This window comes from Asterias rubens, chromosome 3 (genome assembly GCF_902459465.1).
Source record: "Asterias rubens chromosome 3, eAstRub1.3, whole genome shotgun sequence".
Taxonomy (NCBI): Eukaryota; Metazoa; Echinodermata; class Asteroidea; order Forcipulatida; family Asteriidae; genus Asterias; species Asterias rubens.
The window spans coordinates 8,855,896-8,870,245 of record NC_047064.1 but is presented as its reverse complement, the minus strand read 5'-3'; the positions used below and the strand labels follow the sequence as shown (position 1 = coordinate 8,870,245).

General features: G+C 39.3%; 1 protein-coding gene across 1 annotated transcript in view; it reads right to left on the bottom strand.

Moving 5' to 3' along the window:
- LOC117288044 (macrophage mannose receptor 1-like) overlaps positions 1-14,350 on the bottom strand; it is a 70,937-nt gene that overhangs the window by 33,704 nt on the left and 22,883 nt on the right. Inside the window, exons 17-28 of the mRNA XM_033768726.1 lie at positions 12,465-12,807; positions 11,779-11,817; positions 10,989-11,162; positions 9,439-9,555; positions 8,093-8,209; positions 6,868-7,107; positions 5,538-5,753; positions 5,063-5,218; positions 3,369-3,457; positions 2,454-2,601; positions 1,435-1,598; positions 636-746 (exon numbers count right to left, since the gene is read on the bottom strand). Of these exons, the coding sequence (XP_033624617.1) occupies positions 636-746; positions 1,435-1,598; positions 2,454-2,601; positions 3,369-3,457; positions 5,063-5,218; positions 5,538-5,753; positions 6,868-7,107; positions 8,093-8,209; positions 9,439-9,555; positions 10,989-11,162; positions 11,779-11,817; positions 12,465-12,807 (1,914 nt within the window). The remainder of the gene's footprint in view (positions 1-635; positions 747-1,434; positions 1,599-2,453; positions 2,602-3,368; positions 3,458-5,062; positions 5,219-5,537; positions 5,754-6,867; positions 7,108-8,092; positions 8,210-9,438; positions 9,556-10,988; positions 11,163-11,778; positions 11,818-12,464; positions 12,808-14,350) is intronic.

Genomic DNA, 14,350 nt, shown 5'->3' with positions numbered 1-14,350 from the left:
AAAAATGTCATTAAAACTATTCCACTTTAGACTAACAATGGACAACATTGGTAATTGCCAAAGACTGTCTGCAGTTTCGTGACCTAACATACATATGAAGTAACAAACCTGTGTGCTTTGAGTAATGTGTACATCTGCAGAAAAAAAGTCATTAAAATTATTCCACTTTTGACTAACAATGGTGGACAACATTGGTAATTGCCAAAGACCCTCTGCATTTATGTGACCCTTAACACAATACACATGAAGTAACAGAGACCTGTGACATTTGAAGCTCAATCACCAACATTTCATGTCAAAAAAGTGGTAGGGTTTTTGAGATATCACCAACAAATCTGGACTGGTTATATCCATTCAGGAAGAATCCGTAGAAACATGCCTGACAGAAAGGTTTCTCAAATTCATTATTTTGTGGGATAAAAACTTATATACTCGCTACAAAACCACATTACTTCAACGTTAAATGATTCTCAAAACGCTTAGTACTACGAAAGCTGCTGCACTTCTAACCAAGTCAGTTTGTTAAGACCATTCATTTTAAGAGTGATACCAAACGTACTGCTCCATGGTCATCTTATCCTTCCTTTTTGTGTGAAAATAGATGATTTTGGAGGGAAAAACTGATGATGTCTTACCGGGTCGCAGCCATTTGGAGTTATTGGGACCAGGGTAGGTGGAAGATCCTGTTTCTTCATCTTACACATGTAATGACTCAGCCCAAGACAATCAACATCACTCCAGAAACCCTGGGGGAATAGAGTAACAATTTAGGCTTAAAACAAACATGGAATCTACTAGCTCTTCTTCGTTCATAACAAAAAGGCGCAAATGTGTTATTGAAGGTAGTAGATTGGTTTCTGTCAAACGCTTATTTGTGATGGGCTCTGTAAAATTGAGTCGCAGGGGACAATCAACATTACGAGTTTTATACATACCTGAAAAGATCAAACAACAAGTTTCATTTTGACATATTTCAGACACTTGTGTTATTTTTTGGTTCTCAAGTTATGACATTTTTATTTATTTTTTATTTTGTTCCAATCTGAATAAGACCCGTAATAGAGAAAACAGCCTGCTAAAAAACATAATAATGTAAAGAACACAAAGTACACAATTGAAACAAAAGGGTTCGCGAATTAAAAAAACAAACGTTTAAAAAAACTTGTTACAAGGATAGTTTTAATTTGACAGGAATTGCTATTTATTTAACATCAATGTGATTTCACTGAAAATGAAGTAAGAAATGGCCTTAACTTACTGATGTAGACATTTGTACACATTAAACATCACTGTTAAAAATAGCAAGGGTGCTTGGTTCATATTTAACAAGAATAGCTTCCACTCAACTTGAATAGGCTATCTTTTAACATTATGTAATTTTAGCCAAGGTCTCTTGTTACAAAAATTCTCTCATTTGAAAGGGCCGTTACTTACCGATGTAGACGTTTGTACACAGTCTTCATTCTTGCCTCCATTGTTATTAGGTTCATGAGCAGCCCAGTTTGTGTACAGTACAGGACTATCATCACTCCATTCGTAAGTCATTGAGAGTTTGTTATCATTCAGACCAGTCCAGAACTTGGTAGTGTCAAGAGTTCCTAGAAGGGAAGAGTTTTCAAATCAGGATTTTGATTATATATGTGTTCAAATAATTGTTTGCAAAAAAACCTGAAAAGTGGATCATAATTTTAAGAGGTATGAGCTGAAACTAGGGATTTGCATATAATTGGTAACCTCTGGAGTTATGATTATAAGGAGCTTTTTGATACAGTATCCTCAACCCTAGAGAAGTGTATTCAAAAAATAAGAACACTTTTTTTCTCCAGGCAGACACAACAAAATCTGATTTCAGAGAAAAGTCTGAAATATCTTATCCCTGAAAGTCAAATTCTAGCTTCCCTCTTTTAAGATTTTAGAAGTCTCCCGAATTCTGAAATTTACTTTGCGACAGTATAATAAATAGCACAACAAGTTATCAAAGAAAAATCCTACATCGCAAAGTAGATGTATATATGGTGTTGTAACTGCAAAACAAATATGCATTGATCACCATGCACTGCCTAAAAACCTACATAAAGTAATACTACGTTCATAGGTTTTACCAAAAATAAATCGCATGAAAATGACATTGTATGAGCCAGGCACCGGATCCAAGCTCTGCTGTTTGATCAGCAGAGTGTGGGTTTGAATCCCGGTCGTGACACTTGCTACATAAAATTGGGGAGGTAGTGCTTTCGGCTCTACCGGCCAGGCTTCGGACTGACTGATACCCAAGCCTACATCCGTATGGACTGTAAAAGGGGTAACCCTGTTTCAGCCCTAGGAGTAGGTGGCAACGGCCTCTGGACAAAAATAATTGTAGCCCACACCTTGAAGTGGCCTTCAGGCCTTGTGTGTCATACAAAAATATTGTGTGTGCATAAAAAAGGGTAAAAAAAAAGGCTTTTACTGACCAGCTCTTAGTTTGCAGATGTATCCAGCCTTTGATGAGCAAGGCAGGTCATTCCACTGACCCGCCTCTGTTGAAATGAACAATAGATGTGCACAATCCTCATTCTGCCAATTGTCAGGCTGTCCTGGTTTCCAATTCTCAAAGTCCATCTACAGGTGTCATATAAAAATAAGAATTTTGAGACAAATTTTAATTACTAATTTTCGCTTCTTACATTGCGCTGCGCTCTGACATACAGTATTTCCTGCCTGATGTGGGACTACGTTTGAATTATGAGACCTAATTCTGATAGCACCATGTAATGCTTTACAAGGTGCCGTGGCGCAATTTGCTGCCGATTGGACCAGGAACACCGGGGCGAACCCCTACTCTTTTCGATAAGTGCACTAGGTTCTTTTACATGCGCTACAAAACACATGGGACCAAAGGCTTAGCGTCACTTTGGAAGGACGAAGCAATGGTTAACTTCTTGCTTAAGGACACAAGTGTCACGGCTGGGGATTCGAACCCACACTCTGCTGATCAGAAACACCAAAGTTTGAATTCGGTGCTCTTAACCACTTGGCTACGACACTTCCACAATCATGCTGTTGTGGTTCAGGCCCAATTTCACAGAATCTCTTAAGCAGACAATTTTTTGCTTAACAAATGAGCAGGATGCCGTCACAAATTGTACATATTGCATACATTTAGGCTGGAAAAGTAATAACTAGTAGTCACGAAAATGTGCTGAGCCAAATTTTGCATTTCAAACGGTGATAGAATTTTTGAGATACTGCACAAAATCTGGAGCAGAATATGTTCACCCAAAAAGAATAACGCGTGGAATAAACAATATGAGAAACAGATTATGCACTGCAGAAACTAGTCTTTAATGCATAAATGTTAGGACTGTGTACCAGTATTTCTCGCTTACCGGTGTCTGATCAACCCAGGCAAATTTATTCTCAATCTTGATGTCATGTAAGCCCAGCCACAGATGAGTCCCAACAGCAGTCACCTCACCTAAAATAATATAATAAAATACTTATGTACTTAGTTTAGTTGCGAACAATTTATATACCTATTTTTAGGGTAATTCTAAACCTGTTTTGGGGTAATAATTTCTTATATTTTTAGAGATGACCAGGGTCCAATTCCACAGAATTTCTTAGCAATCAATCTTTTTGTATTCTTCATAACAAAGGTAACTTTTAAACGCAAGTTCACCACAAACAAGACCAAAAGCCACACTTGGTAAGGGGCTCACAAGAAAAAAACATTGTAAAATGTTTTGATGAAAATAACTTAGGAGCTTAAGGTGGGAATTTATATTGTTTACCCATATAAACCCTTAGAAGGTGCTATACCTAATTGGGTCTAAGAATACATCACTTCAATAAACCTTTCTATATAAATGTATAATCTTTCTGTATAAATGTAGACCTTTAAGCGCCTTGAGTACATTGTTGGTTGATACGAGCACTGTATAAGACTTCCATATTATATTCCTCTTAACTCTTTCATGCGCTGACCAGTCACTTATGTGTCTTCAAAAAGTAGTTGTTAAATAAGGGAATCAATGTGTGGTGAAGAGGTTTTCAACTAGTGGTTTAAACCCAATGAGGCCTGGTTCTTGATAATTTTAACGAGACGAAGTCGAGGTAAATTATCAAGAACCAGGCCTCGGCGGGTTTAAACCACTAGTTGAAAACCGATTCAACACACTTTGATTCCAATTCATAAATACCTTTTCGGTAAAAAAACATCAACACTTTTTGGTCAAAAAGTAAAATAAATGCAAAAATTGTAACTGTTTAATGATTTCTTTCAACACAACACCCCTCCAGCTATGAAATGGTAAGGCCCTCGGGTAAACAACTCCTTATAAGGGAATGCTGTGCACGTCGCGCGTATAGCGTGATGTGGCACAACTGTTTCAGCTGTTGCTCTCGACCAATAGGAATGAAGAAACTGTCTTATAAGCACAGGTACAAGCTCACGTGTCACGCCCATGTTTCAACACTTTTTACTGGTCATAAACAAAGGTTTATACACACCCACAAGACGCGCTCTCCAGCAATAGGAAAAGCGAAACTCTCTGAGGTATTTATGAATGAAAATTTAAGATTGCACTGCAACAGTTTTCAGAATGGGAAAGAGCACTCTATTGAGGGTGCTATTGTGCTTGTGACCTGTTTTGGGGCGGGTTGCCTTTTGTAAAAACAAGTACACTAGATGTGTCCATAATATGATCAAATTATCACTGCAACATTTTTTCAATAGATTGAAATTTGCATCAGGGGTAGTTGGTAAGACACTTCTCTAGAATGGCAAAGGTCATGGGTTTGAATCCCTCCCGAGCATACGCCTGTGTTTTTTCTTCTTCACAGAAGTTGGGAAAGTACTGAGTATACAGTGCCAACACACATCAGTGTATATTGGGAAAACCAAAATAAATAAAACATTTGGTTGCTGAGCAAAAACTAATTGCTAAGCGTTGTTTTTCCTGCTTAACAGCTTCATGAAATTGGGGCCAAACCCCTGGAAGGGCCCACAGATTTTGTGTTCCATGAAATCATGCCAAGATCTTGAGTTTGATGGTCGACCAGTAATGACACCCCAACTTACCTGTAAGGAAAGCCTGTTCCTCATATGAATGTATACTGGTGAGTCTTGACCCCATATCCTCACATGTCTGCTCTGCATCGTAATAAGTCATTTGTTTAGTATTGATGAAGTAGCAGTAGTCACCAAAACTCTTCCAGCCTTGCCGACAACCAATACCTGAGATCAGTAAGAAATAAATGACCAAATTCTGAAAATTGTCAAACTTATAGAATATTAACTGAAGTTCAACGTTTTGGCCATTATTGACAATAAACACACCATCCCCTTCCGCTCAATGTTGTTAACTCCAGCTGGAACATCTACCATGCAATGAGAGCCACGCCATTGAACAGGGGTGGAGGCCCAACAAGATTTGGCGGGGCTGGTGGCTCCATCCACAGGTTCCCAAAGCCCATACCATTAAACATTCACTTTTCTCACTGCAAAATACCACAAATACACTGTCTCTACCCACTTAGATCATAAAAGAACTTACTTTGTTCAATAAGAGACACCATGAACGCATTCTCGTTGGAGTCCATGATAGAGATGAGGTCAGAGCCTTGTTTACGACATGACGCTCTGGCATCGGTCCATGAAGCTTCCAATGGTTGTGTCTGGTAGCAGAAGTCCGTGTAGCCTTGCCAAGCTGCCGGACAGCGGAAGTTAGGGGCAAGGGTGGCTGGAATGGTTGGCGGTGGTGCGTCATTTCCTGAGATAAGGTACAAAAGAGTACTATTGATGAGGTATAACCAGTGCCTGTGTCTTAAGCTGTGTTCCCATAGGACTTTGTTCTTCCGCTGCAGTGCGGAAAGTCACCGTGAATGGCTTTGGTGTAATTCTATCGAGCATGCCCACCTGGACTTATACTCCTCGACGTTTGCTTAGCACTTTACAGCGTGGTTATGGTAGGTTTACAGCGCGGAGCTGTTCCCATAAGCCTTTTAGAGATATGACGGACACAATGCTACAACACTATTCGGTAAATTTGTGTGTATACACCCAAACCAAACAGAACACTCCTATAACGTCCGCCATACCTCAAATTGGACTTTTTACAGCCCAGTTAAGTTACCTTGTCTTTAGCGACCTCTTTCGGCCTGCTAGTTTTACATAACGTTGGCGGTAAAATGACACAGAGGGCAGTTTACTATATGGATCCCCATTGGATCCAATGGCAATACCGCTATTGTCAAGAAGTCAAGTTTGCTGTGGACTGAAGCTCTAGAGTTGTCAGAGTGTGGTTTTGAATCTCAGTCATGACACTTAATTGTTTTCTTGAGCAAGAACCAATTGAATCTGTTCATCAATAATAATAATAATAATAATAATAATAATAATGAACCATTTCTATAGAGCGCATATCACAATCACAGAGAAGTCCCTATGCGCTTAGAGATGAAAACACAAGAGAAGCAAAAGTTAATAGAGATGTGAAGTAAATACAAAAGCAAAAGTTAGTAAATGGGTAAATGGGTACCTGTGAGTGTGAGGGCAGAGAGATTTAGCTTGGTGTGCTACATATTTGGCAGCACAAGCTTTACACTCACAAGGGAGCTGAGATGGTCTAGGAATGAAATAAATGTCCCAGTAGCCAGGTGAAATAATGTTGGAGCACCACGAGCATCACTGAGTGATGAGCAATTTGAGCGCTATATTTAAGAAGCCCACTACTGTTATAGTAGTAGTGGTGTTTGTTTGCGGAGGAGTCCAACCTGGGGCTGTAGTGCAAGGCCATGCGAATGAGGGACCTTCATGTTTATATCACCAGAATTACGCACAAATATTAACATTAATATGAAAAATTACACTGATAGCCAACTTACTTATCTGATAATAGTCCATGCTCACCGAAGCACTCAAACCACCGATGAGGTCTTTATTAGTCGCTAAGAATGAACACTTTTTCTTGGAGATGTCAAAGTTGAATGACATGCAAGACGATAATGTCATGGCGATGCATCGTTTGGCACATTCATCGGGATAGACGTTGGTTACTGTGACTTGATCAGTAACTCCATCTAGGAACATGCTGGGATAAACTGAATAGTGTGACACAAGGTAACCTGTGGGTAGGAGGAAGACACAAAGTTTATTTGTAGTAAGTCAACATCATATAAGTGATTTAACTGGCCCCTATACACATGCTCCTCCAGTGCACTGCGGCCCTGTAGTGGGCTGTGAACAGAGATTCAACCATGGCGTAACCAGCAGACTAGCCATTAACTCTGCCCCTATATTGTATCGCAGTGGTTTTTTCCTTTGCCTTCCACCTTTAGGACCCCGGAACGAGGGCACCACATGTACTTGGATTGGAAATGTTCAGTCCCTACCTAATTGCGTGGGTTTCCCCTGGAATAATTCTCTACTAGAATATTCCTCCCATATTGAAAACTGAAACTTTTTTTTTACAGACTTAAAGAGGTCTTCGCTATAGCGAAGTTTGTACAGAGAGCATTCCCTGACATAAGGGTGAAATTCACTGAGGCTGGTCATGGTAGTTTACGGGAATAGCAATTCCCTTAAAAGGAGGTGACAGAGAAACAATTCCTTGAATTACAGCCAAAACTTGCACTTCACCAAAATGTTATGGTGGTTTCACACTCCTGCATAGTGAGATTTATGTGGTGACGGAAACAAAGGATTTCTGGGGAACTGTGGGAGGTTGATAAACTCCACCTTGCAGGCCTTGAACTTTGGGAGGTTGATAAACTCCACCATGCAGGCCTTGAACTTTGGGAGGTTGATAAACTCCACCTTGCAGGCCTTGAACTTTGGGAGGTTGATAAACTCCACCTTGCAGGCCTTGAACTTTGCTCTTGATGGGACACATCAATTTTCCACTGGTAAAAGGCACACTCTTGGGAAGATTTCAATTTGTAATGGGACTTTGCAAAGGGGCAACACAGTAAAAGCCTAGAGCACCACTGCAATTGCGGTGGGGGCCGTGGGTAAATTTTGAGGCCTGAGCTTGGTTAGGATGGTCAGGGGAGAGTAACGGGGAGCAGGGTCTGAAAAGTAGTGAAAAATAACTGCAGTATTTGAGCTTACCGTCCTTTTTACAGATATATCCCATTGTGTTTGTACACATGACATCATTCCATGTTCCAGTTGCAAGATGGAGTTCTGCACAGTGTTCACCAGAGGTTCCAACATTGTTAGGTTCACCTGAACATAACAATTATTCAGACTAACTTATTGTATGCTCAATATAAACTTTAGCTGAGATAATTATGTATGCATACAATTCAACCTGTTAAAGTTTGTCAATAGCAAAAAAAAGAAACCATTGGTGAGTCGGCACTTATGCACAGAATGTAAAAACACGTTATTACGAGATAGTAGTTACTCAAAGAATGAATTACCATAAAAATTTTCTTGGTACCATAAACATTGTTAGAAATGACACCCTTTGAAGTAACAATTTGGATCTGAGAAAGCTTCAGGAATTAAGCCTTTCTGTGAAAAAGGGTGCTTTATTGTTTTCTTGCAACTTTGCTGACCAATTGAGCCCAATATTTCACTGGTTTATTCATTTCATGAATAATGTTGAGACACACGAAGTGGGGAAACTGGGGTGGATTTCACAATTACTTAAGACTAGTCTTGTCTCGAGTTAGGATGGGTTACTCGTCCTAACTTAGGACTATAGCCATACGTTTTTTAAAGGCAGTGGACACTATTGATAATTACTCAAAATAATTATCAGCAAAAACCTCACTAGGTAATGAGTAATGGGGAGAGGTTGATAGTATAAAACATTGAGAGAAACGGCTCCCTCTGAAGTGACTTAGTTTTTGAGAAAGAAGTATTTTTTCACGAATTTGATTTCGAGACCTCAAGTGTAGAATTTGGGGTCTCGAAATCAAGCATCTGAAAGCACATAACTTCGTGTGACAAGGGTGTTTTTTCTTTCATAGTTATCTCGCAACTCCGACGACCAATCGAGCTCAAAGTGAGAAGACTGGTCTTTGACATTTACCAATAGTGTCCATTGTCTTTAATATCTCCTAGCCCAACTCTTTTTTAAATCCACACCTGGTCTTTGACACTAATCAAAAGTATACACTGCCTCTAATTTCTAATTGCATACAAATAATAACATGTTGTCAAACCACATAGATCCAAACAAAATCTGCTGCCAGTAACAATTAAACAAAAGAAATGTACACCACTCCACATCAAATTTTTGAAATGTTAAGTTTTTGTCACAAATTGTATTATTTTAAAAATTTATGGAAAAAAAAACATTTAAGGAAACAAACATACATATGCATGAAACACTTAGTTTTTGACACATTTTCATTTTTCTTTTAGGTAATTGTACCTCAAAAAATTTAAAGCAGTTTGTTTTTTAAACGAGGCGAAAATTGATATACACTTAAGAACTTTCTTACCAGGATACCAGTTGATAAATTTAAACGGTGACCCGTCACTCCACTCCCATCCTCCCTCTTGAAGAACATCATTGGCACCGATCCAAACCACAGGCACAGTTTGTAAAGATAATCGTGCTGTCAAGAAAAAAAATGAAAGTAAAAGACGTGCTGTAATTCCAAACCTTAGTTTTTAGCGCCTGAAAAAGAATCTGCTAATCATGAAACTTCAGGCTTTTGATTACTAATAATACGGACATTTATTTGTATTGTGCAGATACCTATATAAATATACTACAATAATTAGGATTTGAAACTTTGCCTTTGGGAGTATAATTTTGTGAGGTTTGTAGGTATCGCCATGTGTATAAATCTCTTTGGGGTAGTGTCGGTTCTAAAAACAAAATGATGGTTGACAACTCTGGTTCTTTTTTGAACCAACACAACTCAAAAAGGAGTGTTAACCCCAACTATTAATATACACATAAGGAAAACTACAATTTGAATTGGTTATTGTATAACCCAAAATAAACCAATTAAAAGACCAATAGTTTTTGTGCAGCAGCTACTTTGTTCGGTGAGCAAGTGCTACCGTGAAGCAGCTACTTTATTGTAGATAGTTTTGGCAGTGTGCAAGTGCTACTGTGCAGCAAATACTTTGTTCTTAATAGTTTTGGCAGGTGTGCAAGTGCTACTGTGCAGCAGCTACTTTGTTGGAAATAGTTTTGGCAGGTGTGCAAGTGCTACTGTGCAGCAGCTACTTTGTTGGAAATAGTTTTGGCAGGTGTGCAAGTGCTACTGTGGTGCAGCTACTTTGTTGGAAATAGTTTTGGCAGGTGTGCAAGTGCTACTGTGCAGCAGCTACTTTGTTGTAAATAGTTTTGGCAGGTGTGCAAGTGCTACTGTGGTGCAGCTACTTTGTTGGAAATAGTTTTGGCAGGTGTGCAAGTGCTACTTATGCAGCAGATACTTTGTTGTTAATAGTTTTGGCAGGTGTGCAAGTGCTGCTGTTCAGCAGCTACTTTGTTGTAAATAGTTTTGGCAGGTGCGCAAGTGCTACTGTACAGTAGCTACTTTGTTGTAAATAGTTTTGGCAGTGTGCAAGTGCTACTGTGCAGCAGCTACTTTGTTGGTAATAGTTTTGGCAGGTTTGCAAGTGCTACCATGAAGCAGCTACTTTGTTGTTAATAGTTTTGGCAGGTGTGCAAGTGCTAATGTGCAGCAGCTACTGTGTTGTAAATAGTTTCGGCAGGTGTGCAAGTGCTACTGTGTAGTTCAAGATCCTGCAATTTTAATCCACCTATTGAGGAGGGTTGAAAGATTGGTGGATCAGATCCAGCAAAGTGGATTCCACAAACAAGTATTAACACACAAGAGGATCAGACGTGGGCATTCACTGTGGTCATTTCCGGTTTTTCTCTGAATGCCTGGGTTTTTGCTTTGTGTTTTTGTGTGACTTCTGTGATCTAAAGTAGCAGAGCTGGATAAAATGATGGATCTAAAACCAGCGTTCTGGATTAAGTGTAAACTTTGGAGATGAGAACTAAGAAGAGGTTAGGTGGGCTACTCACCATTGATGTAAGTCTGCTCTGACAGGTCAGTAATACTGACGAGATCACCGCCTCCCAGTCTGCACTGCTCTCTTGATTCCGCCCATGTCTTGAATTCCCCTGGCCTGAAGAGGTAGCACTGATTGGATGTGGGATCATACTCCCAACCAGAACCACAACGTTGGTTAAAGGGAGCTGAAAGCCAAATGAACAATTAAAGATTAAAATTAGATATTTGGTTTGCGGTAGCACCATGTGTGTATCTACTTAGCCAGGTAGAGTTTGTTCTTAGAGAACTGTCTTATCTTTATTCTACTATCGCGGAGTAGATTAATCGGATGTCCAGGAGACATCTCAGTTGAAAAGAACGTTCCTGCCTTTATCTACTGCCCGGGCGAAAGGTATAGAAAATTGGCGGGTTAACTACTTCAGCTTATAGGATCGTAAAACTGCACTACCGCGGAGTCAGTTCTTGAATTGGTCTCAACGTTTCGACTTGCTTTCTCTAGTCATCGTCAGGAAACTCTACCTGGCAAGTAGCTACACATGATGCAAACAAAATATATAATGATACTTCACCATGCAATGCCCCAAATCCTATATACAATCAGATAGTTCTTCATGATGTATTATGCACAGATCTTATCCTGAAAAAAAGGTAACGTAATACTATGCAGTTTTTTATGTAATAGCGCTTTACAATTACATTACAGGCTTCTCAACCTCTCACATTCTATTTTTTTCTCATTGCCCATATTTAACACAACTATTTATTCATCAGCTTGAAGTCTGAAGATAAGTCAATACGTACGGGTTTGAGGCGGTTTAGCTGTTGAGACCACTCCAGCATCTATCAAACAAGAAAACAGTTGCCAATTATAATTATAAGTAAACTTGTTAAAATGTTTGCAAAATTGTTAAAGGGAAGGTACACATTTGGTAATTAGTACTCAAAAGAAACATTAACTTAATAACTGACTTGGTAATGAGCGTTGGAGAACTGCTGATAGTATTAAACATTGTAAGAAACGGCTCCCTCTGAAGTACCATAGATTTTGAGAAAGAGGTAATTTCTCACTAAAATAATAAAAGACTTCTAGCCAGAAGTCTTTTATTCCTATCTGAAAGCACCCACAATTTTCTCACAACTTCGATGACCAATTTAGCTCAAATTTTCACAGGCTTGTTATTTTTTGCTTATGTTGGAATACACCAAATGAGAAGACTGGTTTTTCACAATTACCAAACGTGTACCTTCCCTTTAAGGAAAAAATGTACAATTTAGGAGACGTTAATCCTCCTACTTTTTCTTGTTAAAGGCAGTGGACACTATTGGTAATTACTCAAAATAGTTATTAGCATAAACCTTACTAGTAACAAGCAATGGAGAGCTGTTGATATTTAAAAACTGCCACATGGCGCTAGTGGCTTTTTCATACACAATAACAACCTCAAACCCTACAAACGTCTAGATAAAACATGTAAAATCATACTCACATAAATTACAAAATTTAAACTCTCCATGGGAGCCAGCTCCTGTGGAGTATCCGACGTATTTAACATCCAGTGGATTAGGATCAGTCCATGTCATGAACGCCAACTCATGTTTCTTGCCCACTGCAATGACTCCCGTGTTCAGGTCGTACGTGATCCAGAAAGCGCGGAACTCTTGATTATTTAGGAAGGCGCTGGTAGCTTTCTTGACTTTGTCCTTGCAAAGTTTACATCGGCGGATTGAAGAGAAAGTGTTCTGCTTGTCGCCGATGACGACTTCGTAGAGCAACTGCTCTGGGACTTCGTCGGATGTTGTACTAAGGAGAATGTATACGTTACGGGATGCCTTAAGGAGTTAAACAAATAAAGGAATTAAGAATGCTTTAAAATGGCAAAGGAATCAAACTGGAATCAAAAAGCGAAACAATTTTGTTTAAAGGCAAGTTATATGGAATTACCCATAATTAAATCCTAAAGTATTTAAAATAGGTGTCCATCATTATTCGGATATACTAGGGCTCGAATTGGGGGGGAAAGTTCACCAAACCAAAGGGCTTGCAGCTCAAGTCTTTTACCGGACAATAAATTGTTAACAAGACTAGAGTCAAAATCAGCCTATTGACCCAATTCACCCGCCGTCATCATCAGAATAATCTTGCATGCACCATGGGCAATGTCATTGTGCGTTATTCAGTGAAGTGCGCATTTTCTTGACGCAACGTTTACACCTAAACCTGTTGCCAACCAAAATGGTTAGCGTGGCACATTCGCCGCATGTGACGTTCGTGCAAGGGGTCAATATTGTTTTTATTTGAACAAGCCCTGAGAATTTTGTTAACTCATTTGTGTAATGAGTAAGTATTGAACTAATTCACCTGACGTCATCATCGAATAATCTTGGAACCGCCACACTGGTGGGCAATGTCACTGTGCGTTATTTAGGGAAGTGCACATTTTAGGCGACGGGGTGTTTACACGTAAACCTATTGACCACCAAAATATTGAGAGTGGCAGAGGCCCCACGTAAGACATGCATGCAAGGGGTCAATACATTAATTCTCAACTATGTCAACAGAATTGAAAGATATTTATTATTCAAAGTAAATTTTCAAACAAATTTAAAGAACCTCACCAGGTTTTCATTCAATAATCAGGTTCAAGAATCACTAAGAGCTTTTAGGAAGCCTCCAGATGGTTGATTCTTATATAAAAGTCCTATTAAAATTCACTGATTTCTAAAGAATTTACTGGGAGAGAATGATAATCAGAATCAATAATAAAAAAATAAAATAAAAACTAAACTAATATTCTTTATCCCTGATGAAAATTTAACATCTCTTAAATCGTTGTGGTACCCGCTCCCAAAACATAGGATTTGAACTGCCTCTAGCTGCCGGGCAACCTCGGTAGTCTAGTTGGTAAGACACTGCTCTAGAACTGCAAGGGTCGTGGGTTCGATTCCCACCCGAGTAACATGCCTGTGATATTTTTTCACAGGACTCGGGAAGTACTGAGTATACAGTGCTAACACACATCGGTGTATGGGTAATAATAATAATAATAATAATATTAACTGTATTTATAACGCGCCTTTTGCCAAAGGATACAAAGCGCCAGGTATTATTACTGCAAGGAGTGGGGCGAATTTTGAGATATAAGACCTAATCCTTAAGCACTATGTAATGGTTTATAAGGTGCTGTGGCGCAATATGCTGCCAGTCCAGCCAGCAACACCGGGGCGAACCCCTCCTCTTTTCGATAAGTGCACTGGGTTCTTTTACATGTGTTTACACAACACATGGGACCAACGGCTTTACGTTCCATCCGAAGGACGAAGCAATGGTTGTGTGTCTTGCTTAAGGACACAAGTGTCACGGCTGGGGATTCAA